The sequence below is a fragment of the Phytophthora ramorum genome (assembly GCF_020800215.1).
Source record: "Phytophthora ramorum isolate Pr-102 chromosome Unknown Phyram_PR-102_s0010, whole genome shotgun sequence".
Classification (NCBI taxonomy): domain Eukaryota; phylum Oomycota; class Peronosporomycetes; order Peronosporales; family Peronosporaceae; genus Phytophthora; species Phytophthora ramorum.
The window spans coordinates 120,761-146,211 of NW_027150656.1; the positions used below are offsets into that span (position 1 = coordinate 120,761).

At 52.0% G+C, this 25,451-nt stretch overlaps 6 protein-coding genes across 7 annotated transcripts; 3 read left to right on the top strand and 3 right to left on the bottom strand.

Moving 5' to 3' along the window:
- Nucleotides 1–28: 28 nt before the first annotated feature.
- Nucleotides 29–3,321, bottom strand: KRP23_10415 (Paxillin-like protein 1; the record flags this gene model as incomplete). 2 transcript variants are annotated; one of them, XM_067880861.1, is made up of 14 exons in its annotated part: nucleotides 29–256; nucleotides 329–437; nucleotides 511–592; nucleotides 679–826; nucleotides 896–964; nucleotides 1,042–1,736; nucleotides 1,808–1,864; nucleotides 1,960–2,050; nucleotides 2,117–2,170; nucleotides 2,237–2,305; nucleotides 2,372–2,900; nucleotides 3,005–3,120; nucleotides 3,179–3,230; nucleotides 3,302–3,321. In XM_067880861.1, the coding sequence occupies 14 exons, from the start codon at nucleotides 3,319–3,321 to the stop codon at nucleotides 29–31; spliced, it is 2,319 nt and encodes a 772-aa protein (XP_067741161.1). The 2 variants fall into 2 exon arrangements, with proteins under 2 accessions (XP_067741161.1, XP_067741162.1); XM_067880862.1 differs by having other exon boundaries at nucleotides 511–595.
- Nucleotides 3,322–3,585: 264 nt separating this feature from the next.
- KRP23_10416 (tRNA pseudouridine synthase Pus10) lies at nucleotides 3,586–5,600 on the top strand (the record flags this gene model as incomplete). The annotated part of the gene is made up of 8 exons (XM_067880863.1): nucleotides 3,586–3,713; nucleotides 3,813–3,898; nucleotides 3,987–4,213; nucleotides 4,288–4,419; nucleotides 4,490–4,883; nucleotides 4,957–5,119; nucleotides 5,193–5,463; nucleotides 5,544–5,600. The coding sequence occupies 8 exons, from the start codon at nucleotides 3,586–3,588 to the stop codon at nucleotides 5,598–5,600; spliced, it is 1,458 nt and encodes a 485-aa protein (XP_067741163.1).
- Nucleotides 5,601–5,718: 118 nt separating this feature from the next.
- KRP23_10417 (TATA-binding protein-associated factor mot1) lies at nucleotides 5,719–11,437 on the bottom strand (the record flags this gene model as incomplete). Its single annotated transcript, XM_067880865.1, has 7 exons — nucleotides 5,719–8,766; nucleotides 9,757–9,839; nucleotides 10,530–10,601; nucleotides 10,682–10,844; nucleotides 10,909–11,009; nucleotides 11,074–11,295; nucleotides 11,389–11,437. 7 exons carry the CDS (start codon nucleotides 11,435–11,437, stop codon nucleotides 5,719–5,721), a joined length of 3,738 nt encoding a protein of 1,245 aa, XP_067741164.1.
- Nucleotides 11,438–11,533: 96 nt separating this feature from the next.
- Nucleotides 11,534–12,477, top strand: KRP23_10418 (Dolichyldiphosphatase 1; the record flags this gene model as incomplete). The annotated part of the gene is made up of 5 exons (XM_067880866.1): nucleotides 11,534–11,637; nucleotides 11,699–11,774; nucleotides 11,848–11,999; nucleotides 12,066–12,240; nucleotides 12,322–12,477. The coding sequence occupies 5 exons, from the start codon at nucleotides 11,534–11,536 to the stop codon at nucleotides 12,475–12,477; spliced, it is 663 nt and encodes a 220-aa protein (XP_067741165.1).
- Nucleotides 12,478–12,748: 271 nt separating this feature from the next.
- On the top strand, nucleotides 12,749–13,683 carry KRP23_10419 (Dolichyldiphosphatase 1; the record flags this gene model as incomplete). The annotated part of the gene is made up of 5 exons (XM_067880867.1): nucleotides 12,749–12,867; nucleotides 12,933–13,008; nucleotides 13,073–13,224; nucleotides 13,283–13,457; nucleotides 13,531–13,683. 5 exons carry the CDS (start codon nucleotides 12,749–12,751, stop codon nucleotides 13,681–13,683), a joined length of 675 nt encoding a protein of 224 aa, XP_067741166.1.
- A 143-nt stretch (nucleotides 13,684–13,826) lies between these two features.
- KRP23_10420 (uncharacterized protein) lies at nucleotides 13,827–15,712 on the bottom strand (the record flags this gene model as incomplete). Its single annotated transcript, XM_067880868.1, has 2 exons — nucleotides 13,827–14,611; nucleotides 14,755–15,712. The coding sequence occupies 2 exons, from the start codon at nucleotides 15,710–15,712 to the stop codon at nucleotides 13,827–13,829; spliced, it is 1,743 nt and encodes a 580-aa protein (XP_067741167.1).
- Between the last annotated feature and the right edge of the window lie 9,739 nt (nucleotides 15,713–25,451).

Sequence of the window (25,451 nt, forward strand, 5' to 3'; positions counted from 1 at the left end):
TACTTTCTCATTCTTACCCATCCGCCAGTTAGGCCTTCAGGTTGTTGCCACAGCTTCGGCAGAAGCGTGCCTCCGCCGGGTTTTGCGTCGAGCACGAGCTGCAAAGACCCGGTGTACGTTTGGGCTTACTCTTGAAGGCACTCTTCTTCTTCTTCGGCTGGGGCTTTGGCTCTTCAATTGGGCGCTCGATCAAGTAGGAGCCTGGCACGTAACCACGCTTGTTTCGCAAATCCACAAGCCACCAGCCATCGTCGTCCTGTCGCACACAATGCAAGATGCCAACGTTAGGAAGCGTTTACAGCAAGAGCCGCCTTCTAAATGAACAAACCTTCTGAAGGATAGTGACTTCGTCGCCCGGATAAATAGTCAATTGTGTGTCATCCTGGGCGTCGAACCGATAACCAGCAATGCCTTTAGACACTGGTGCCACGTTCTCTCTGCAGAGCAAAACATATGACACAAATTTAGTTGGTAGGCAGTGCTAGTTAAAGCAGAAAGCACACGACATACGGGAGGCTTGGTTCGTCCAAAGCAATTGCTTCGTGTTTGCATTTAGCGCAAACGGCTTGACCTTCGTGCTCGAAGAAACTCTCTGCTGGACGATAAAACATCACACACGCCCTGTGTTAGTATTGAGTAGTTCACACATACGATCCAGCGGGCTATTATGGTATGTACCTGAAAGAGAAGCACTACAATTGAAGCACACAAAGCAATCCGGGTGGTAGAGATGATCGAGGGCCTTGACGACTTTTCCCTTGAGAACCTTGCTGCACCGATGGCACTTCTTTCCGAATCGAGCCTGGTAGCATGCTTGGTGGAAAGCCTGCAAAAAGCAAGATGTGAGATGAGTTTCCAGGGCAGGGTATGGTACCAAATTCAAGAAGAAGAGTACCTGGTTGTCTTTCTCTGCATAACCATCATCTTCCGCAATAACACGACTGCAGTGACTGCATTTGAAGCACTGTTCAGCACAAGCAGCATAGGTTGTTCGTCAAACGATTTCTAAGATGATGAACTCCACAGTGTGCAAACACGTACCTCATAGTGGAAGTACTGATTCAATGCACCAACGGCTTCTCCTTCCAGGACAAGTCCGCAACCACCACACAGCTCACGATCGTCTTCATCTTCCGAGAAGGCCTCTGCGTTTTCGTTCACGGTCCTTTCAATTGTGGAGCGTCGTGGTCTACCAGCACCTCCCTCTGAAATGCCGCTCAAGTCGGACAAACGGTCATCATACGACTCGAGGTCTAGAACCTCTGACAAGCGCAGCGACTCCCGTTGGCCACTTCCCATGTATCCAGCGTAATCGCCGTCGCTAAGAATCGAGTCCAGATCCGATACTTCCGAGATACGATTATTCTGACCCGACATGTCGATGGGTGTAGCTTCCAAATCAAACTCATCAAGATTTGATGTGCTGGATCGCAGACTGTCGGTTCCAGACCGCCCGTTGCCGTTTGCCACAGCAGCTGCAGCAGCCTTTTGCAACGCTTCCGCCTCTGCTGCCTCCTTCTCAGCCTGGGCACGAGCAGCCGCAGCCGCAGCGGCTTCTGCCTCAACCTTTGCGCGCGCAGCGTCTTCGACAGCCTTCTGTGCTTCGCGTGCTTCACGCTCCTTCTTTTCTTCCAACGCGCGTGCTGCAGCAAGAGCAGCCTCCTTTTCAGCCTTCGCTTTGGCAGCAGCCCGCTCACGTTCGAGGGCGGCTTCTCTCTCCTCCCTCTCTTTTCTCTCTGCAAGCATGCCACATTGTAGTTGTTAGCATTATTGTTCGACTCGCCATTGCACCGTAAGATGCGCTTACCCTTCTCCGCGACGCATTCACCGCAAATGAGGAGGTCGTTTTCCAACTTCGATCCAGCTGTCACGTCAAACGGTAAGTGAACATCAAAATTTGAGTTTCATCCGCTTGCACACTCCACCATCCTTCAGTTCCAGTTTAACGGCGTTGCTTACCTTCTTTAGCTTGTTTGTTGCAAACTGAACAAACCATGCAAAGCTTGTGGAATGCGCCATCGCCAGCTCGGTACACTCGGCCCAAGATTTCCTACATCATGCATCAACGTGAGAACTTTTCGCAAAACACCGAAACGCTTGCAGCAGCGAGCAATACCTTATCGCAAACCATGCAGTGGTTGACGTCTTTAGCGCATTCAGCGTGGTAGGCCTACAGTTCCAACACAATGGTCAGCGCTCAGCCAGTAGCATTCCCTAGAAAGTGCTTGCAGTGAACCTTTTTCTTGATGAGGGTGAAGTCCTCGCCCTCTTCGATCGACTCGCGGCAGCCTTTGCACAGCAGACACTGTATAAACACCATCGCAATCAGCATACACACTGTGTTTTAAGCAAGCCGACCACTGCCACTTACGATTTCGTGGAATATCTGGTCCTTGCACACTTTCGTGCGGCCCAGAATCGTCTCCTTGCAGGCGTAGCATTTTCTCAACTTGCGCACTTCGCCCGGCTTAAACTCGGTGCCGCCAGACTTGGCATCAGCGCGGGCAGGTCCATTGGGCGGCTTGGGCGCGCACGAGTCTGCGATCGCGAGCGCTTCGAGTCCCAGCGGCGACTGGTATTCCACTCCCGGCTCGGCACCCTGTCCAGTTGCTCCCGAGCTTTGCTGCATCTCCATGAACCGCTGATTGGAGGTCTCACGTGCCGCGAGGATCGCCGCATCCGTGACGGGGATAATGGGGTTCTCGATGTGCAGGTACGAGCCCGGCACGAGGCCCTTCTCGCCGTCCTTGATGACGAACCACCAGCCGTCGCTGTCCTTGCGCACGACATCCACCTCATCGCCCTTGGCCAGCGCCAGCTGCGTGCTTGGATCTTGCGGCACGAAGTTGAAGCGTGCCTCCGCCTGCTCCTTGCGCGCGGGCTCCGGCAGGGGCTGCACCCTGCACGCACACACATAGGCACGACGCGAGGGAATCAAACACACGGCGTCAGTCGCTGCACTGATAGCAGTCAAAAGTCTCTAAGACTGCTAATGAGGACGCACCCCATCATTTTGATACGCGCGGCGGCGGTGAAGGCCGTGGGCACCGCGGGAACGCTCATGGGCTCTCCGCCGGGAACCTTGGACGCCGCCCTCCACGGATTCTCTTGGGTCGTCACCTGCAGCTACAACGTCAGCACCTGCGCCTAAAACCGCGCCTAAACCAACGTCACGCACCGCCTTCTCGCCGCACTTCTCGCAAGCGTCCGCTTCCACAAAGTCCCCGCATCTGGTCACGGCACAGCGCGTTCGTTAGCTCCCATTGGCATATAACTGCAGACTAGAGGCAGACGAACTCACTTGGGGCAGAAGCTCGGCATGGCTGCGATTGCTTTCTTCTGTCCGCCACGTCCGAGACTGACTGCGACTGGGCTTTCCCCCCTTGCGATGCCGCTACGGCGATCGGCGACTGTGACCGAGAGCGGGAGCGCGTGAGTCACACTTGCGATTTGTATGCGTCGTAAACGTGGCGAGCTCACCTTCACAATTGGTCGAAAACGGGTCGATACCACGTCGCCAATTGGTCGAAAGTCCCTGCTCTCTGTTGACGATCAACATCAACACTTGACTGGAGCAGCATCGCCATGGACGTCTCGGGTGCGCTGCGTGGCGGCCTGCTGTCCGCCACGGGACTTTTGCGCGCGAGAGAGCTCGGCGTCTGTGTGCGCTGCTGCCTGCGCTTCGCCTACGTCGAAGACTTGGACATTTACACGTGCGTGTGGGGCCGGAGATCACCATGATGTGCCCAGCTGCACAGTGACACACGACTGACTGACCCTGCGCGCTTCTTTGATGATGTTTGCCGCTGCAGATGCTCGGAGCAGAAGCTGGTGGATGCGGTGCATGAGCTTGCCAAGGAGAGTGGCGTCTCGGGTTTCGAGCCGCAGGAAGTTTCCGGTTCGTTAGCATGTGTAAATGAGGCTGTTGTGGGTTTTGTTGCAATTTATTCACCATTTGCAATTGAATTTGTGTGTTATTTCTCTAGGCTGTACATGCTGCGTGGGCGTCTTGAACGGGGCGTTCCATTCGAAGATCCTAGAAGACCTGAAGCAAATGGCAGAGAAAAGCGACTACGACGTCAAGGCCTTCGCACTCAACATCAAGTTGCCCAGTGTGGTGCTTCTGCGCGAGTACTCGCTGCTGCACTTCTTGCGCTCGGATGTGGTGGACTTCCCGCGCAAAACGCCGTTCGATATGAAAGATGTGCTCAAGGTACAAACAACTACGGGCGTTTGCGATCGATGGTATGAACTTACGTCTATTGCGGTTGGGAATGTCGTGAATAGTCTTTGTTGGCGCCTTTTATCGCGAAGATGCTCAACCAGGCTGAGTGCGCGAACGGCAGCGAGTTTGCAGTGCTGATCGACATCAACCATGACGAATCTGCCGACGACGTGCGCCAGATTCCGTCGATCAGGGTATGGTGAGCACGTTGTCTGGTGCTTGGGTGCAATAACTCACGTGTGTTCGCTGCTTCCTCTTCGGCAGAAACAATTAGAAACGAAGAAGCGCGGTCGTGGCCCTCCCCCGGTCTTTGATGGTTTCGGTGCAGTTTCCCGCGCGTTGGGGACGCTTTCGTCCATGCCCGAGACTATTAAGAGTCCACCGACTCGGATCACTACTGCCCCGCACGCTGTTGCCACGTTTGAACGCGATCCGGTGTACATGCAGGGAAGATATCTGAAGTTCCAGCGTGGACTCAGCCAGACCCCGTGGGTTCTTGACGGCGAGCGAATGGGCGAATCCTCCGTGGAAGAGTGCATCGGTGACATCGCCCTGCCATTCTTCAAGGGTGCAGGCTACAAGTTTCACACAGCAGGTCGTGAAGATGTCGACGTGCGCATGCTAGGAAACGGAAGGCCTTTCATCTTGGAGATTTTGGGTAAGCTGCAACTTTACGTTTATGTAGCGGTATTAGACTTGGCCTATCTCAACCGTATTTGTTTTGCCTGCAGACGCCAAGAAAGCGTACCTGAATCAATCAGAGTACGATGGAATTCAGAAGGCTGTGAATGCCGCAAACAATGGTGCTGTCGAGATTGTCCAGGTTAAGAGCTCGACGAAGGACTATTTCGCTGGGCTGCAGGCAGGAGCAGACTCAAAGAAGAAAACCTACTGGTGAGTGTTTTACCTTGGGACAAACTACTACCTCAGGTTAGACTGACAAACTCGCATTTGCTTCCATTATCAGCTGCGTTGTGTGGTCGGAAGGTGAATTGACCCCCGAGTCCGTTGCGAAGATTGATGCAATTCAAGACCTCACCATTCAGCAGCAAACTCCTATTCGCGTGCTGCATCGCCGAACCCTGATGACGAGGCCGAAAATTATCCATGCTGCCAAGTGTGAGGTGCTGAACAAGCATTACATGATGTTGCGCCTCACCACATCCGCAGGAACCTACGTTAAAGAGTTCGTGCACGGTGACCGTGGTCGGACCAACCCCAACGTCGCGTCAATTTTGGTATGTTGTACAGCTGTGCAAGTGCTACTACGCGTAAAGGTTCGCTCACGTTGTCTCCCCTCCTTGCTTTTCTGCCATAGGACTGTGACGCGGATATAATCCAGCTCGACGTCGAAAGCCTTATTGATGCCCAGTAAACCAACTCGGCGTGGTCTGCTCACCTGGACTCCAGATTCTGGAGATCCCAGCGATGATCCAATACATAGGAGATATTTTTGTAGAGCCATCATTGAGTCTGAATCGTTATGCGCATGGTTACTCGTGGATGGGCTCAGGAAACGCTAACGAGTCGTATTGGGACTCATCCCATAGCTCACCAATCTGGTCTAGCAGCTCTTGGGCTCCCTGTGGAAGGGCTGCTGCTACACTTGGATCATCTTGACCTGCCGTTTTTGCTGTAACTGACGCGCGAAGCTCCTTGGCAGCCACCGCTGATGAGGACGTCTGCAGCAAGTTGAGGACTCCTTTCGTGTTCGTATTCATGCTGCTCTGAGCATCACTCTTCTGCACAACCGTAGCAGCTACTTGTTCTTTGAACTCTTGCAGATTCAGAATATGTTCCTCAAGTGACTTCTCCATGATTAGTCGGAATACCCGCACGGTTCGCTTTTGTCCAATGCGATGCGCACGATCCATCGCCTGCAGATCAACAAAGGGGTTCCACGAGTGCTCGATGAAGATCACCGTGTCCGCGCCAGTAAGGGTGAGTCCTAAACCGCCCACTGACGTAGTCAGCAGCAAGACGTCAATTGACGGATCGGCATTGAAGTGCTGTACAATGTCTGCACGCTTGGCGTGAGGTGTTTGTCCATCGAGGCGTCGATAAGTTACGCCAGGTAATGCGTCCCGCATCATTTCCTCGGTGAGATCGAGCGTCTTCTGCAGGTGGGCAAACACCAGGCATCGATGAGGAGAAAAATTGCTATCGTCATCACCTTCAGTTGCAGGTCCTTGGCGACCTTCCTGAGTCCATGCTGCAATATCGCAGCACTCAACCAATAGATCGCGCAATCCAGTCATCTTTCCTGAGCTTTTCCAGTCAAGCAGGGCCCCCGTTTCCTTCGTATTAAGCCCCAAAGAGATTGCGTTGTCAGCAACGAGCGCTGGATGTACACAAATCTTGCGCAGTAATTGAAGATTTGTTAGCACGTTCGTCAATGGTTTCGGCTCGGCCACCTTCGTAGACCGAGAAGATGCCACAGAGCTTGTGGGATCGCTCTCAGATGACGACGCCAGCGAGTACAAACGTTTCTGCAGCGAAGTTAACGGCAGTAGCACGTTCGAGATGATTTTCGGTGGAAGCTCTTCCAGCACCTGGTCTTTCGTTCGTCGCAGTATAAATGGCAGAACCTTTTGGTGCAGTTTTGTGATGGCAATCGCTGCGAGCTCCTTTTGCTTTGACGTTGCATTGCGCTCTTTTGACTTTGTGATTGGAAGGACAAACTCGCGACGGAATAAAGTAAAGTCGCCTAAGTATCCAGGCATTAGGAACTCGAACAGAGCCCACAGGTCTGTGACGTTATTCTGCAGCGGCGTTCCACTCAAGGCCACACGATGTGATGCGTGAAGGTTCGATACAGCACGGAATAACGCTGTCGATGGATTCCGAATCAAATGTGCTTCGTCCAACACCACAAAAGAGTAGTCAATATCTCCCAAGCGGTTGATGTCTGTCCGCAGGATCGAGTATGTAGTCACGATCAAAGTCGTGCCGTGATCAGATATCACGATATTTTTGCCGTGACCCAAAACTTTTCGGTCACTTGCTGGGACTGAGTAGTCGATGACAGATGCGAAGTATCCTGGAATGTATTTCTTGGCTTCTTGGATCCAGTGATGCACGATAATCGGTGGGCATACAACGAGACAAGGCCTCGCTGGACGTTTGCTTTGGGCTGTAGATGTCATTGCTAGTGTTGCAGCCATGGCAGAAAGCGTTTGGAGTGTCTTTCCGAGGCCCATATCATCGGCGAGGATCCCATGAAGATTGTTCCTGGCCATGAAGCATAGCCAGTCTACGCCATGCTGCTGGTATACGCGCAAAGAGGTCTCTGGAGCAAGCCAGGGCTTCACATTGGTATGCTGAACAGCCTTCCCTTCCGTGAAGCTCTCCAGGAAGCTACGTGAAACAGCATTCTGATTCACAATCGTCCTCAGCGAGACTGGAAGTAGCTGGTCAGATTTATGAAGCTCAAGATCCATTTGAAGTGGAATCAACGGGACCAAGTCCGCAAACACCCCGGCAGCAAACGTTCGAACAAGTTTGAATTGCGAGCTCATGGTTTTCATCGCATAGTGTACCAAGCTGGGAACATACGGTGTCAACTCCGCTCCAAGCGAGCGGACAATGCGGTCGAGCACCATCACAGCGCCTTCTAGAGCTTCCGATTTTAAGACGTCAGCGCCACCAGTGTTTGAAAATATCACGAAGATGGATTCATACACGACGAGCATCGCGTTTTTGCGATGATGTCCTTGAGCATACTTGCAAATAATAGCAATGGCATGAGCCACGACGCCTCGCGTTTGATTTTCAACAAATGGCTTCTGTGTCAGTTGTGCAAGTTGACAAAGCCATGACAAACATGTTGTCATTGCGCTGCTCTTCACATGCGGTGCCACTAAGACGATCAAATACATGCACCGTTGAATTGTCGGCTCGTCTACGTTTGGTTGGTTCCAAGCCTTAGAAATGGCATCCTCCAATGCGTGACAGACATCGAAAAGAGAATCTCCTGCGTAGTTGCAGATTTTGCGCAGCACAGCCTCAGCCCCATCAGCTCGGATCTTTGTCTTTTTGAAAACACCAGGAGAAACAGAATCACTCGGGTTCTCCGGCGAACTACTGAATCCAATAATGTTATCCAAAGGGCCACCCGATACGCCTACCAACGCCGCCGCGCTGTTGCAGAGGTTCGAAATGATTTTCGCGACGCACTTCTTTTGGGCTTGTGCTTGATCGACCACAAAGGCTGCAACCGTTTGTGATGAAATCGTGCGGAATGCTGAATCATCTTCTTCTTTGATCGAACTCATGAGTGCTTTGACTAGAAACCCACTCTTTTTGGGGATTGGCAGTATTTCGCAGAGTGCACTGCTACCAAGACCTTGTATTCGGTGATAAAAGCGAGAGAAACTTTGCTGCACGAGATCGTCAGCAAGAAAGAGGTCTTGCCGCTTGAAATGAGCCAATTCGTATTCGTTCGGATGGTCTTGCAACTTCTCGTAGGGAAAAAGAGCAATGTGCTCAGCGATCTGGCGTGAAATTTCCGCTGTAGATGACGAGCCCGATCTTTCTGAGGGCTGGAGCGCAATACCCACAGAGGAGAATATCTCAATAATTCGAGCTTCCATCTGCATAACACGTTTCAGCGATCCAGCTTGCTCGCTATAGAGCACTAATTTTTCTTCGCTCAGGGCATCAGGCTGAAGTGTCCTCCAATGATTTCCAGCGAACGAGCTCAGAAAGGGCCCAATTGTATCTTGCAAGTGCCGAGCTCGCCGGGCTTGTTCCTCTGGACTTTCCTGTCTCAGTTGTTTTTCAAAGAAACCCCATCTTGACAGGGCTACGAGAACTCCGCACTGCTGTTCACCGGAGCTACCACACAGACCCTCGCAGACAAGCTCTACTAATTCAGTCATACACGCGCTGGAAAGAGGCACATGGGAAATAGCAAAACCGATCGCCTCTCCGAAAGCCACACGAGAAGACATATTGTCTCGTATTATCCGGCCGGCAGGATCGCTAACGACACTACCGGATACAGTGCCGTCAGAGTTCACCATTTCAACATTTAGACAATAGATTTCGTCCGTAGACCACAACAGTTTCATCCACAATGGAATTTTTCCAGCAATTACAGTCATCAGCAGCTCGTTGGTAGACAGACTGCTCACTACCTTTTTCCAGGCAGCAAGCAAGCTTTGCTGGACGGACTCGTTCATTTCCAGAATTATTTGAAGCAGCAAATGCGGCAGAAAAAAATGAGCAAAGCTAACCGAGTTTTCCCTCAAGAATAAAGACTCCCCTAAAAAGATGGCCGCTACACATGTTGCACTGGACGCTCGAACAGATTGCGAGTGGTGATGGAGCATCGGGATTGTGTACGACAAATTCTCCCAAAGCGCTGACCTGACTGCACTGTCACTTTGCAAGAGCTCTGCGACTGGAGAATGATTGTACCAGGCATTTAGTGCTTGGACTATACTGGCAGTAACCAGGCCAGCCTTTTCGTTAAACTTCAGAGATCCCCACAACAACAGCGCAGCCTTCGTGATGTTTATGCTTTCAACCTGATCCAAGTATAGGACAAAATCTGTGAACATTTCTGCGGCCAGAACTAGAACATCCTCCTCCGAATCGAGCTGAGAGAATGCTGCCACGATATCGTTAAAGAAAAGAGGAATTAGCGCTTGGGCGTGACTGCTATGAGCTCGAACAAGATATTTCAGTCCAAGCAGGCCACCATGGCAAGCCTGCCATGTCGATCCATTAAACAGTGTACGCACCACTTGTAAATACCCGACAAGTGTATCTTGGCTGGAAAGACTTCCAAGCAAAATGCCGAAAACCTGCGAGCAAACCTCGCGAACGGGAGAGATCGACCCGTCCGCCGAGTAATCCACAAATTGATCCAAAGCAAGTACACACATACACCGTATTAGGCATTCTTCCAGCCACTTGTCCACGAAGCCTCGCTGCATGCTCTCGTCCGTCGCGGGTCGGACTGCTTCAACTGCAGCGGTGAAATGGGCAGCTAATAACATTTCCCGCAACGACAAGAGTGCACCATGCCGAACTTCCCACTTGGAATCAAACATGCTCTCAAAAAGATCCGAGACCAAGCTTGCGACAATCGAACCCTTGGTCTGTGATTCCGACTCGTCCAATTGCTCGTCAGAGCTCGTCCCAACTGGTAAGTTCATGTCCGCATCATTTGCATCGCCGTTGTGATCTACTTTTGCCCGTTTGTCTTTGCTCCCTAACTCAGCTGCACCATCAGCTAGCTGACGTTTTGATCTTGTTGAAATCGATAACATTTCACTCGCTTGCTTCCGATTGATACCTTTGGCAGGGTTCTCACCAACGTTGGGTTGCTCTTCGCTCGCCTCAATGTCATCAGCGATTTCCTGTGCATCTGCAGGTAACCACACCCGTACGGCAGTCATCGCTACCAATCAGTAAACACGCACAAAAGACCTCCACTCCAACACGTACGATCTCTGTTGAGTCTGGGAAGCAGCTGCTTGGTAAGTGAGTCCTCTCGGGTTTTCCAAATAGGTCCTCCCGCTCCACTAAGACGCCGCAACAATAGACGTCGCTGCCTCGCCGCATGAACACGTCGTTCTTCCTCCGTCAGATTCGTCGCGTATTGGTATTCCTACGTAGAACAACACGTTCTCAGTTAGTTTCAATCACCTGTTTAAAGGCAGCAGTTAACTCACCTCTCCTCCACTCCGCAGCAACGGCGCGCCTTCATGCACCACCTTCTTGATATCCACCGTCTGGAGATTCAGCGCCACACTGGAAGCTTCGTGACTGCCAACTGCAATATAAATAACAAGTTAATGCGTCGACTCTATTGCATCATTTCTACGCCGTTCACGTACGGGAGACCAACGCGAAGAGATCCGCGACGTTCCCGTCCTCACGATGTAGGGATCTGGCCACCACATCGAGACACTTGGATGCAGCCACACGGATGTCCCATTCCGAGTGCACTATCAGTGGGCGCAGCTGCTGCAGAATCGAGGCGCAGAACTCCGGAGAGCGCGCAGCCACTTCGCCCAGCTTCTCGGCCGCGTTCTCGCGGATCTGCGCGCTGCTTCCGTCTGTCCAAACAACACGAAATGCACCGCATTAGATAGAGGAAGCACACAGGCAGCTGCTGCAAGTAGAAGTTCGGTCTGTTGACTGTTGTGTACCTCGCACGAGCAGGAAGAGGCTCTCGAGTCTCGTGGCCTGCGAAGTCATGATTGCTCTGACGGTCACTACAACTGCACTCGTAAAAGTGACATGGCTACATCCGGTTTGCGTACTTGGGGGTGAATAGCAAACGTGACGTCGACGATGGATGCGGTCAAGCGCGTGCAGGAGTTCGAGCTCACGTGGGTCGTGTACGACCCGACGGACCCGCTGGGCGTTGTCCTAGCGCTCTTTACTCTGTCTCCCATGTGTGTTTACTGCCATCGATGCGACTGGGTTGCCTATGCTGACCCCCTGTTGTACATATAGCTTCCTGGTCATCACGTACCTCACGATCGTCGCCTCGCAGCGAGACTTGGACAGCATAAGTATGCTCGTGGGGCAGGTAAATATCAATTGTTATTGCAATATATTGCTTGATTGATGCAGTCGCTGACGCTGGTAACGTGGCTCGGTAGCTGGTTAGCGTCGTGTTCAACAAGGTGCTCAAGAAATTCATCAACCAGCCGCGACCGGAAGGCGCGTACATGACCGGACCGGGGATGCCCTCCGCGCACTCTCAGTTCATGGGATTCTTTGCAGCATACGTCGTGATTTACACGTGGAAGAGGTGCGCGGACTGTAGCCCTTAAGTTGATTGAGTTGCGATGATGTGACCTTTGCTGTCGTGTATCAGGATGAACTCGCGTCGACGACTGGAGCAGTGGTTCACGATCTTCAGTGTCATCATGATGGCGGTGCTGACGTGCTACTCGCGTATTCACCTAAACTACCACTCCACCGACCAAGTAGTAGTTGGCGCGGTGTTTGGTGTGCTCACTGGAGTTGTGTGGTATATGTTGGTCTCCTCGGTACGAGAAGGCTCTGTTTTGACTTTTCCGGTGACTGCAAATGTGAGAGTAGCTGATGTTGCTGTGGTTTTGGTTGAATAGGTTTCTCCGTGGCTGTTCCCACGCGTGGCCGAGTCGAGCCTCGCGAAGTTCTTTTACATCCGCGACATATCACACATCTCGGACCTGACCGTCTACCAACACGAAATCTGCCGCTCCAAGGCCCCTGTTGCTTCTCCTAGCAAGAAGTCTCAGTAACTTGTTACGTGGACACCCCTAGAAGTTGTGCTTTGTTTACTCAGAATCAATTGTAATGAAAGTGCAGCAATGGTTTTCCTTCTTCATCGAGGGCCATTGTCGAATTCAGGCACGCTCCATCCGACCAAAGTCACGGCCGATAATGTTGGCGAAGCAATATCAATAGCAACCACGAGACCAGGCACTGCAATGCTCAGTGCAAATCGTGGAGGACCATCCGGTAGCACGAACTCTCCCCAACAACTTCAGAAAGCGACCACCGCACGACGCCATGACCAGGGTTGCGGAGTCCAAGGGCAAGGCGCTCAAGGCCTTCGAGCTTACGTGGGTCATGTATGACCCGACCGACCGGTTTGGCCTCATCATGGCGCTCTTCACGCTCTCGCCAGTGTACGATCCACTTCCGCCGTCAATATCATGCTCTCTAGCCAACTAACGCGAAAACGCTCTCGTAGGTTCGTGACCCTCATGCACGTGACGCTGGTCGCCTCCCAGCGCGACTTGGACAGCATCAGCATGTTTTTCGGCCAGGTATCTCAATCAATGCGTTGCCAGCCAATTCCTACCGAACTAACGCTCAATTTGGTGGTGGCAGGTGGTGAGCGAAGTGATTAACAAGGTGCTCAAGAAGACAATCAACCAGCAACGGCCTGACGGCGCACGCATGAGCGGGTCGGGAATGCCCTCGGCTCACTCGCAATTCATCTCGTACTTCGCTTCGAATGCTGTCGCCTACACGTGTTCGAGGTCCGTCACGCTGAGATGCCGTGGATCACAGGAAAACTGACGAATGTCTCCATTGCAGGTTGAACTCGCACCGCTACATCGAGCAGTGGATCACGATTGTCGGCTGCATTTTGCTGGCAGCGGCGACCTGCTACTCGCGAGTGCGCTTGGGCTATCACACCAAGGACCAAGTGGCTGTTGGTGCATTTGTTGGCGTGATCGTCGGCTTTGCCTGGCATGTGCTGATTTCGACGGTTCGTTTACATGTTAGTCGGCCTGGTATGCTTCGACGTGATGCTTATGTTGTGGTGTTGCTGCTGCACACAGGTCTCTCCGTGGTTGTTCCCGCTCGTTTCCCAAACACGACTCGCCCAGTTCTTCTACTTGCGTGACATCTCCCATATCCCCGACCTAATTGTCTATCAACACGAGCTCTGCTATTCGGACGCCGCTGCTGCCTTCAAAAGCAGGTTCCTGTAGCTCTGTCAATAGCTCTGCCAACGACTAAATGAGAAAGAGTCCACTAGAAAAGGGCGCAGAGGCAACCTCTTAAACGAATAATCAAATAACGGGCATCAGACGGAGCCTTTACGCCTTCATCACTCCTCCAGCCAGCTCACTGTCTAGCTAGCCGCCTGGGTCGCCGGCCCACTTGTCGAGTACTCCACATGTGACCGTTTAAAGTTCTCAGCCCACATCTTCTCGAACAGCTCTCGCTCGTGTTGCGGCTGTGGTGGACGAAGCTCCTTCGGGAGTTGAGCTGCTGGGCGATATGCCACGGGGTCCGTAGGCCGCGCGTTAACCTTGCCCAGATAGCCGCCGAGGAAGTTGATCAGCACATTCGGCTCGTTCGACTCGTACATGAGCTCGCGCATGAAGTTCTCGAGTGTGATGCATTTCTGGTGCAAATACGACGGTTCTAGCCGATTGAACCAGCGCGTCTCGATTCCTGCCCAGGCATCTTGTGTCCGCGTGTAGCGCTTTTCATCCAGCGTCTTCACTAGTTCACCAAACTCCGAGTACCGACGCCAGTCTGCGTACAGCTCCTTGCCGAGCATGAGGGTGATTAAATACTGCGCGTGGCGGTCGGCGCCGGAGCGTGACTGCACAATGCGGAACTTGGGAATGGACACTGTAGCTGAGACCACCTTGCTGTTGCCTTCCGTGACTATTGTAAACGTCTTGTGCGCTGCTGTGATGCGTGTGTTGGTCTGTTCATCACCCAGGACGTGGACGTTGCCCACGTCGATGAGTCCCAAGTCAGCGCTTAGTCGGCGCCGCAGCGAGTGGATGGAACCATCGCCACCCCAGCTTTCGCTACTCGAGTCGATGTCGGCGAACCAGCCCCATTCAGCACTGCCCTCCTTGCTCATAATGGAAGACGAACGGATGCGCGACGGCGGGCCACCTTCACCAACAGCAGCAACAAACAACGCAACACAAACGTGTCAACGACAAAACACCAAATCACTACAGTCAGTTCTTTCGTCTGCGCCGCAATGGCCTTCAACTTCAACCACAGCAGGCAAGAGCAAAAGAGCATGTCCGTACCTCGAGGTGAGGCAAAGTGCGCGTGGGCACGCATGAGCTCCGATTTCACCGTGCGCTGGTCACACGTGTTCATGTACGTAGCGATCACGTCCACGGCGGGCCGGCCGCGCGGCGTGTTGGTCACTATCGCGGTGGACGGGACTGAGTACGAGAGCGACGTGGGGAACTTGTCGGCGTGTTCAGGCGACGAATTGGCCGTGTCGGACGTCGCGTTGGACGCCAGCGAAACACGGCGACGCGCCGCCGAGTCGAAGCTGAACACGGCGCTCACGCTCTCGCGGCACTTGACGTAGGGGAGCGACTGCACCGTGAGTTGCTGCAGGTCGTCGTCCGCGGGGCGGAAGGCATCGGCGGTCTCGCTGGCATCGCCGTCGCTATCGGCTTTGGTCAGCACGTCGGGTTCGGCCATCATGGCTGCAGAGAGGCTCAGTAGACGCGCGAGGCGTTCGCGCACGGCGTCGGGTTCGCCAGGCGCGTGGAAGCTCAGCACTGTCCCGCTCGCGAACGGGGCCACCGGCTGCGGCCGCGTCTGCAGGCAGAAGAAGGCCTGGCCAATGGTGCTGCTCAGTCGCTGCGTTTCGCTCGCTCTTCTTCTCGGCGGCGCGGCAGGCGGAACTGTGCGCGAGAGGAAGAGAGGAGAGCTGTTGCCGCTGCTTTCAGCTGGCGGCCAACCGAATGCGTAGACTGGACGGGAGAGCGGCGAACGATCGGCGATGTGGCACTCGAAACTGGCACGCGAAGAAAGGCACAAAGATGGAGGCGAGCACCTGCGGTGTGGCGGCGTGCGGCGTGAGCAGCTCGACGTGATCAATGCGCAGTCTCGGGGCAGGCTGAATAGTGGCAGAGAGATTGAGCAAGTGTCGGTTGGTTTTTCCAGAAATCTTTCAGAAATGGGTTCGTAGACGGAGCGCAGTGCCCATTTTGGCCATTTTTGCCAGGCAGGGCTCCCGTCCTCCATGTATCCCCCTTCGGACCCCAAAACTGACGGGCCGTCGTGGTGACGAAGTTCCGGCGTCGTTCCCGCAGTTTGGTGCAGGCAAGCAGGTCGGTGTCAAGCAACGCCTTCAAAACAGGCGAAATGCTGGGGTTACTATGAAAGCTTGGACACTGTTTCCCAATAATATGGGTATGTAGCCCATTTCGGAGGTGCCACGAAAACGTACATAGCCCCTCATTCTGAAATTCAGCGAGGACAGACACAGCAACCGCAACAAGCGGCGGTGTCTGAGGCCATCACTGAAGAGGAATGCTGTCGACGTCCCGACCTTTGACGTCGATCTGGACGTTGACGGGCTGGACGTCCAGCTTTGCAAACGACGTCGCGGATACACACAGCCGACACCCCGGCTATTGTAGTCGTTTAATTGGCAAAAAGTCTTTAAGGTAGCTAATCAAAGCAGTTCCATGTTGGATGCCACATCAGCTGTTATATTGAAAGCCTTCGAAGGAGTCGGCAAACAAGACCGACTGCGCTTCGCGGTAGCTTTGGGCAGAAAGATTCGCAAGTTTCGTGCCCATACCAATCCTTCTTCGAAATCTTTGCTTCGAGAGCTTCACTCAGTGGTAGCTGGCTCATTCTCTGATCAGACCTCCCATCGATCAGGCTGGACACACGGCCGCCATGGATGATCAGACCGTAGCAGATGCGAGCTGTTCTACGACTCCCTCAAGAAGAAGCAGAACCAATCCACACTCCCAACCATCAAGCAAGAAATCAAAACGTGCAGGAGATACGTCGTCAGCAACGCAGGTACACACGACACCGTCAAAAAAAGTCTGGAGCAACATCACGACCAAGGACACGCTCGACCAAATCATATCGAATGACACCATCAGGGACAACTCCTTCAAGAGTGCCTTCGCGAGCGACGCGGAAGTACCCCCATTAAGACCAAAATCGTTGCGAGCATCACCACCAGCAACTCTTGCGTCGGAGTCACTCGCTTGACATCTCTCTTCGCACCCATCGTCACCTGCGCCTGCCTTCAATGGCGCAAGGATGACTTAGGTGCAAATCAGAAGTCTAGTGAAGCTCGGAGGGTACATAGGTACACAGACTCCCAAGGGCGGCCTCCTTCAGAGCACTACGTGTTAGGTTGCTAAGCCAGGATCAATCTCAGTTCGCATTTTACCTCTTACTACACAAGCGGGCTTGGCACTTTGAAATATTTTAAATCAGCATCATCGACCTGGAACACCCGTCGGCCGCCAACCCTCAACAATGAGCCGCCCCGCGCTCAAGGATGACAAGGAACGCTACCTCACGTATTCGATCACCGTACGTGCAGCGAACAAGGAACAAGGGATCGAAGAAGAAGTGGTGACGAAGAAAATGCCAAAGTTCATCGACGGAGGACCAAAGGACTTCTTGGAATGGGTGTATCATTTCAACCAACTCGCCACGCTCAAGTCCTGGAATGTCGAGGACAAGTTTCTGAACACCACCATCTTGCTGGAAGGCGACCTGCATGAGGCCTTCGTTGACGCCTCTCTCACAGATGATGACACTCGCATGGACGAAGAATTCACACGCTCGCTCCGCAAGGCGTCGATCGTGGTCCTGCCCGCGGACTACAGCGAGAAAATACAAGAAGAACTCTGGGAGATCAGGAAGGCTCGCAGTGAGTCGTTCACCGAATACAGCAAGCGGTTCCGGGCGTTAGTGCGCATGGAGAACACACTGGCCCGTCTCAACGAGAACTCACCGATGTGCGAGGACGCGCTGTGTCGACTTTACAAGCGCGGACTACCCTACGAGTGGCAGAACAAGTATGACGCCAGCGGCCAAGTCTACTCCACCGTGGCTGCCCTTGTGCCCTTTTTCGAGCGGATTGAACAGGGAGAGCAGCGCCTTCATCGTCAAGACAAGAAGAACAACAACCACGAAAGCTCGCGAGGTCAGGGACATCGCAGCAGCAACAATTATCGTAATCGTGGTGGCAACAATAACAGCAGCCGTGGTCGTCAGCCGCCCAACAGAGGTGCTCATGCTGGCCGAGGCAACAACAACGCCAATAGCAACCACACTACCAGCAACAAGTACTGCACCTTTCACCGAACGACCACTCACAACACAGCAGACTGTCGCGCCCTTCGCCACGACAACCATCAAGAAGAACACCAGCAAGCTGATCAGAGACGTGGGTCTCGCACAGGCCAACCGCGCCAACAACGACAGCAAACGCGAGTAGAGCACCGACAGCAGGGAGCTGGGAGCTCTAGCGACGAAGAGTACATGTTCGTCGGGCTCAACGCGCCACCGACTGCTACAACACCACCAATGAGAGCCATGATCAAGTTGGAATCGGGCAAAGAGCGCTACCAAGCCCTCCTGGACAGTGGCTGTTCGCGCAGCGTGATCAGCAGTGCGTTCATGCAGCAATTGCAGCAGCAGGGAGCCCAGCTCAAAGGCTCCGCAGTTTCCTTCAAGTTGGTCAAGGGAAACACAAAAAGTGAAGGCTCAATGATGGTGCGCTTTCGGATTCCCAAGCTGAAGCGAGACTCGATTATCATTCATGAATTTGAAGTATTGTCTTCGCTTCCGGATCATATGACCATCGGCCGTGATTTAATGAGTGCTCTCGGACTTGCCATTGATTTCAAGAACGGTCGTGTCACTTGGGATGGAAGCGAGTTGACTGTTCGCACCACAGAGAGCGGTTCCGCAGCGCAGGAAACAGCAGAAGACGAGGTCACACTCAATGCCAGTGACGAAATGTATGCCGGAGAGGATTGTGCTGTAACCCCTGAGGAATTATTGCCGGAACACCTGGAAGCTGCTCTGCAGCATTGTTACTTGAAGCTCCTACAAGAGTACGTGGATCTGTATAATGGGCGTCTCGGCAGAATCCGCCTGGATGACTACATACTTCCTCTGCGTGTCGACTACACGCCGTCGCATGCAAAGCCTTACAGTGTCCCTCGCAGTCAAGAAGATGCAGCGCGCCGAGAAATACAAAGACTCCTGGAACTAGACGTCGTTGACCAGATTTACGGCTCGGAAGCGGCAGCGCCAGCCTTTTTCCTGGTCAAACCTAATGGATCGCTTCGACTCCTAGTCGACTTTCGTCAGCTCAACCGGTACTTGCGCCGCTCGCCTTACTACGTGCCGAAAATCCGTGAAATCCTGCTCCGACTCGGCAAAGCCAAGTGTATGACAACTCTCGATGCTAACATGGGCTACTTTGCGCGACGTGTCGCCCTCCAAAGCCGTGCTGCAACAGCGTTTTGCCTTCCGTTCGGCAAATTCCAGTTTAAACGCCTGCCCATGGGGATTTCGACAGCCCCGGATGAGTACCAGTCCTGTATGGAAAGGATTCTTGGTGACCTCGACTTCGTCATTGTGTACTTGGATGACATCCTAGTGTTTTCGCAGAATCCTGTGGAGCATTTGGAGCACCTTCGGATCGTATTTGACCGACTGCGTCAGTATGATGTGGCTCTTAACGGCAAGAAGTGCCACATTCTGCGCGATTAAGTAGACTATCTCGGTTTCACGCTTACTCCGGAAGGAATCCAGCCGCAGAAGAAGAAGGTTGAAGCGATACAGCAGATCGCGGAACCTCGCAACAAGCGAGAGCTGCGCAGATTCTTGGGGATGATCTCTTATTATCGCGACATGGTGCCGAACAAGTCGACTTTGACAGCTCGACTTAATCGTCTGACATCGAAGAATTGTCCGTTTACATGGACTCCTGAAGATTCAGCAGCCTTCAACAGCATCAAGACTGCCCTGGCTCAAAGCGTGTGGCTCGCCTTCCCAGACTACAGTCGCCGCTTTCACGTGTTTGCAGATGCCAGCGGACACCAAATCGGAGGCGTCATTGTACAAGGCAAGAGGATCATTGCATGTTTCTCGCGTTCCATGACGGAGATGCAGCGGAAGTACTCTACAATGGAGTGGGAGTTGCTTTCTGTGATCGAGATCCTCAAAGAATATCGCACAATGCTGTTGGGATTTCCAGTGGTCATTCACACCGACCACAAGAATTTATTGTATCCACGTGAAACTTCACTACGCGCTGGAAGCTGCTTCTCGAGGAATACCGCCTGGAATTGCAATACATTGCTGGATCCCAGAATGTAGGCGCCGATGCTTTTTCGAGGCTGCGCTACGATTTCGTGAAGCAAGCCAGTGAAGAAGAACTCTGTGCAGTCGAAGAAGAAGAAGTCGCCATCGATGGTCCAGTCGTCAAGAAGCACCAACTGGAAGATGATACCTGCAAAACTATCATTCAGCATCTTGAGAGCAAGCAGGCTGACCCAGACTACGCGCTTCGTCCTGCACTTGGAGTCGTCTTGCTGCATCATCACAAGAGAATCGTGGTGCCAGAATCGCAACGACAAGACTTGGTGGAATTGTATCACTCCTATTTGCTTCACCCCGGTGCTGACAAGCAATACCACACAATGTCCACCTTTTGGTGGCCCGGCATGGAGAAGGACGTGACAGACTTTGTCAAGGCGTGCCGTGACTGCAAACGTGCAAAGTTACATGGTGGTAAGCAGAAGTACGGCCATCTTCCACCGATACCCGTCTCAAATACTGATCGACCTTTTGACGTGGTTCACGTTGATCTGCTCGGGCCGATAGTCGGCGATTTTTACTGCCTGACAGCGATTGAGCTACAATTTCGCTGGTTAGAGGTGATCGTGCAGCGGGGCAAGGGATCTGCAGCCACCGCAATCAGCTTCGAGCGGGTCTGGCTGTGTCGTTATCCTCGACCTAAGCAAGTCGTTCATGATCGTGGTCCGGAGTTCACGGGCGACGAGTTCCAAGCGCTTCTGAAGTCAATGGCGATCAAAGACAAACCAATCACAGCAAAAAAATCCGCAGTCTAACGCTATCTGCGAGCGCGTGCACCTGGAATTGATGAATATTCTCCGTGTTCGCCCAGATCTGCAAGATCAGCTCGAAACCGCACTCGACTACGCCGCCTATGCTATACGAGCAAGTTACCACCCTGTCTTGCGAGCGTCTCCAGCTCAACTGCTGTTCGGCGAGGACATGCTGACCCGCCAATTGCACTTCGCGAATTGGAACTATTTGTCGAAGCAAAGATTCATGGCGATTCTACAGGACAACGAACGAGAAAATCTAAAACGCGTGCAGCATTTCTACCGTGTCGGCGACAACGTGATGCTGCGAGTTCCTGCTCGAGAACGCAAAAAGACCGATCCAGTCTCAAAAGGACCCTTTGTCGTCAAGGCCGTTCATGATAACGGTACAGTCATGCTTGACACCGGAGCTGCAGAGTACCTGACGAATATCCGCAGGATCTTCCCCTGCTGAAGTCGGCTCCATCATTATCCTGGCATACGGGGAGAATGACATCTCTCTTCGCACCCATCGTCACCTGCGCCTGCCTTCAATGGCGCAAGGATGACTTAGGTGCAAATCAGAAGTCTAGTGAAGCTCGGAGGGTACATAGGTACACAGACTCCCAAGGGCGGCCTCCTTCAGAGCACTACGTGTTAGGTTGCTAAGCCAGGATCAATCTCAGTTCGCATTTTACCTCTTACTACACAAGCGGGCTTGGCACGCTCAGGCTAGCAGAAGATATCCAGTCCTCAGAAATGTGCAGCAATGTCCCACCGGACGAACATATCCAGTGCCAAGCCAAAGGGAGAAGGTGTAGTATCAATTCATGGTATGTGTGGCGAGTGAGCAGCAAGCAGGCGTGAAAAGAGAAAGCTCAGTCGCGACCAGGCCCGGTGCTTTTTTTGATTGAGCTGCAATGAGGGAGTGCCATTCATAAAATATAAAAATAAGGTTCGTCCCCACATGAGGAAGCTTCATATTGATGCCCTGAGAATGTTTGAGGAAAATATTCGGCGAGAGGAAGAGGTCAAAGCCTGAGAAACAGGTCTGAATCAGCAGAAGAATCCGACCAGCGTTGTTTCGAGAATATATTGGTGAAATGGGTCAGTCGTGACATGAGGAGGCTGTTGGTGATCGTGAATTCATCAAGACTGGTTAATTCACCAACAGTGTACAGGAGATTCTTGCCGTTCCATCTCGCCAAACAGTTACGGATCGGATCCATTCCCAAGCCTCTGACTCAAGGTTGACACTCAGACATATGCTGTCAAGTGACGAGGAGTGCGCTTTTTTCTCTGTTTCATCAAGCATCTGGACATCAGTAAAATGTGAAAGCTACATCAGCTTTACGCTTCATTATGTGGATGCGTTGTTCAACATGAAATCATGAACTCTCGAAGTACGACTCATTCCGGGAAAGCACGATGGGGACTCAATTGCAAGTACGCTATCTCATTGTTTTACGTGGTGGCGTCTTGACCCCAAAACCTGCGTGCGCTTTTTAAGAGATGGAGCATCAAATATTACGAGTGCATGCTCAAAACTTGGTCTTACGCACAGATTTTGTACTGCTCATTCCCTGCATTTGGTAGTTGTAGCTGCGCTTTTGATGTAAAGTGAAGATATGACAAACAATGTGACGGTAGATGCGGATGGTACTGTTATTAATAATGGGAATCAAGCTGGAGTTAACAGTGGCAAAACAATTAAAAGTGTCTTAGATATTGGTCCCCATTCGCAATCTGTTTCAAAAAATCAAATTGAGTAGATGATCGGTTGGAAATTCTGGAAAACGGCATGCAAGCCTATGGTGAACTAGATAATTTAGTTAGCGCTGCTGACATTGATCTCTTTTCGCACAAGTTGCACAGTTTGTAGCGGATGTTGCGAGCGTTGGTGACACGGAAGTCAATTTCAGCGATATGGAGTCGACTCGCAAATCTGTTCACAATTTTCACAAATTTACTGAGTATTTTCACCGCTCTCAAAAAGGACGCAACCGACTGGATGAACTCCAATCGAGCCGAAGGAACCCCTAAAAGTGAAGATTGATGGCCCAACCAGATGGAATAGCTCTTTGGATATGCTCCAGCGGTTCATCAAGCTCCATTCGGCGGTGAAAGATTTGTTTTACCTACCTGGTGTCGGTAAAAGGGTTGAAGGAATTTGATGATGCCGCATCGAGAAAAAAAAGCTTCACTAGTGCTGAACAGTGGTTCACCATTCAGTGCCTCATTGAGCTATTGGCGCCATTTAGCGTCACGACAAAAAACCTTGATGGTGAAACTTATCCAACTTTGATATCACTTCACCTCGTCGTTGAGTTGCTCAAAATAATGTTGGATAACAAGTGTATGTTTGACGTGCTATACACAAGCGTGAATGAAGCGTCCTTCGCTCCACGAATACTCCGAACGTTGCATTCCGTTCGTCAGAGCTTTTTAGCACTACTAACGAAGCATATCTATAAGGAGAAAGAGAGTGACCTTCTCTGGATTTCGCTGCTCCATCTCTACATGACTAACGCCCAGATTTTCACTGACGACACATTTGAGAAGGCGAAAATTGTCTTTATTCGCCAAATGTTCTTGATTCTAAAAAATAAAGTTATCCCTTTTGGCTGTGATATACCAAGTTCTTCGCTCTCGGAGGAAATGCTGAACAACCCAAGAGACAGATTCAACCAAAACTTACTAAAGCTGTTGTACGCATAAAATATTAAAAAAAACAGGTCGGGGTGACAGATGAGAAGGTATTTGCAGATTGTGGCCTGGTGTTCTCAAACTATATAGGAAATTCATGTGAGGCAGTTGTTACTATACAGCAAAACAATATCCGCCGGCTTTGTCGTGGTGGAAACAGAACCATTCAAATTTTGCTACTATTGCTCCTCTTGTTCGTAAGTGGTTGGATTGTATCGCCAAGTTAGTGCCTTCGGAGCGCGCATTTTCCACGGCCGGTAATACGGTTATTAAACGACGTGGTGCCCTCAAGGCTGATACGGTCAGGGATATCCTCTTTATTGTTGAAAATGCGCCAGCATAAGGCTATAGGGGGAGCTTGGCGCTAAATTTTGTATACTCCTTTTACAGGCTATCACTGTTGTCATAGTTAAGACCACTGGTACAATAATACACGAGTTTTGACGTTGCTCGACGCCTTCAGTATTTACCCTTCTACCTCACATTATTGCAGGTCCAAGTTTCGTGTGAATGGTACTCGCTGAGCTTTCATAGATACTTGTGGGGCCCGACGCGTTCTGGCCAAATCTCTTGCAGTTAGATGCCCACTTCACCAATATAGCGTTCAGAGCCGCAAACACTAAACTCGCACTGTTCCGCTTAAGGTGAACGTGCGGTCACTGTCATCGCCGTCCCTGAACTTGATCGAGCTGCAACCCGTTGACGCGGTGGTGCTCCATCAAATCCGATGCTGTGTGCATTCTGATGATCCACCAGCGTAATGCACACGGCATTTATCCTACCACGTGCAGACAAACCTCTGTTCTTCCCGATATTTTCGGTAAACATGCCAGCTTTAATGTTTACGGCGTAGGGAGCTAGTCGTGCTAAAACGTATATGTCGTGTAGGAACACGCAGAAAATCTCACTACCGAACGGTATGAGTCCCACCAACAACACACGCTTCCCTCGCGAAAGGTCAGCGAACGTTGGATCAACACCTGAAGACCAGGAACGATCCCTTACACCGGGTTGGTTGTAAGCGCCTCTGTATACCAAGGTTGAGTTCGGTCAACCTTAAAACCTGCACTACTAGCCACGAGCGAGGGCTAGAATGCAATATTGCGCTTTTGCGCGAACCCCCGCAGTCCCTCAGAACTAAGGGTACCGGCTGTCACGCCTAATACGGGTTTGCCGAGGGTAACCTCGGCGGGTAGTGAAATACACTTGGGAACTCTCGGGTTCCACCAATATATAGGGACCGACACTCCTTGTCGCCCCTAACTCTCGGCCACTCCTATCTCTTGGACTGACCAGCAACAAACTCTCGGTTCAATGTACCTCAAGCTCGCTGACAGGCATCCCACGCAGCCGAGCGTATCCAGACCCTAAGACAAGCTAGCTAGACTTATTGAAGACGGACTTGACCCTTGGTGGCTTGTGGGGAAGACTGCTAATTTATTTCTCTTATCCTTCAGCTCTGGGAGCCTCTGTAGGTCATCATTTGGCTAGTCCTATATATCTATACAAATATCGAGTGTAAACAGATCTCTGTGGGAAATCGTATAGCCGGCTCTACACAGCCGAGGGTACGACACGAAATGGGTACAAATGAGGCTTTTAACCTCGGCCGGGGTTTTTATTAGACCCAGCCGAGACCTCGGTCACTATTGTTCCTAGGTCACTATAGCGCGGGAAATGAGACCCGCCAATCAAGACACTCTGTCGCCGTTCACTGAAAGGTGCAACGTCCGCCAGACCGTGACAGTTCGGCACCAAACCCAACGCCACATATACGTCGCAGCACTGCTCGTTACCCCTCAGCGTCGTTCTAGAACTTGTACATCCAGCGGTATCTTGACCAGCGCACAGCTCCCTGCAGCGATCATTTTAAACTTCAACGCAGATCTAAGTCATTGTCAACGGTGTAACATTAATCCAAGTATAACCTATCCATCTGCTTCACAAGTGTGACTTGGGGAAGTTGTGCTGGTCCTTGCTGGTACTTAATACGTCAGGGTTTTGTGGTGAGACTTTACTGTTGTTGCGAGCGTTGCGGTTGCCGTTCACCCCGCACTGCGCGTGGCAGCTACTCAGTGAAGGTGGAGGGTAAAGCCGCAAATGTGGAGTCAAGTGGTCATTTCTTAATTCGAAAGAGTGACTAAACGGCGGGTGCCGACGGGGAGTAACTGCGA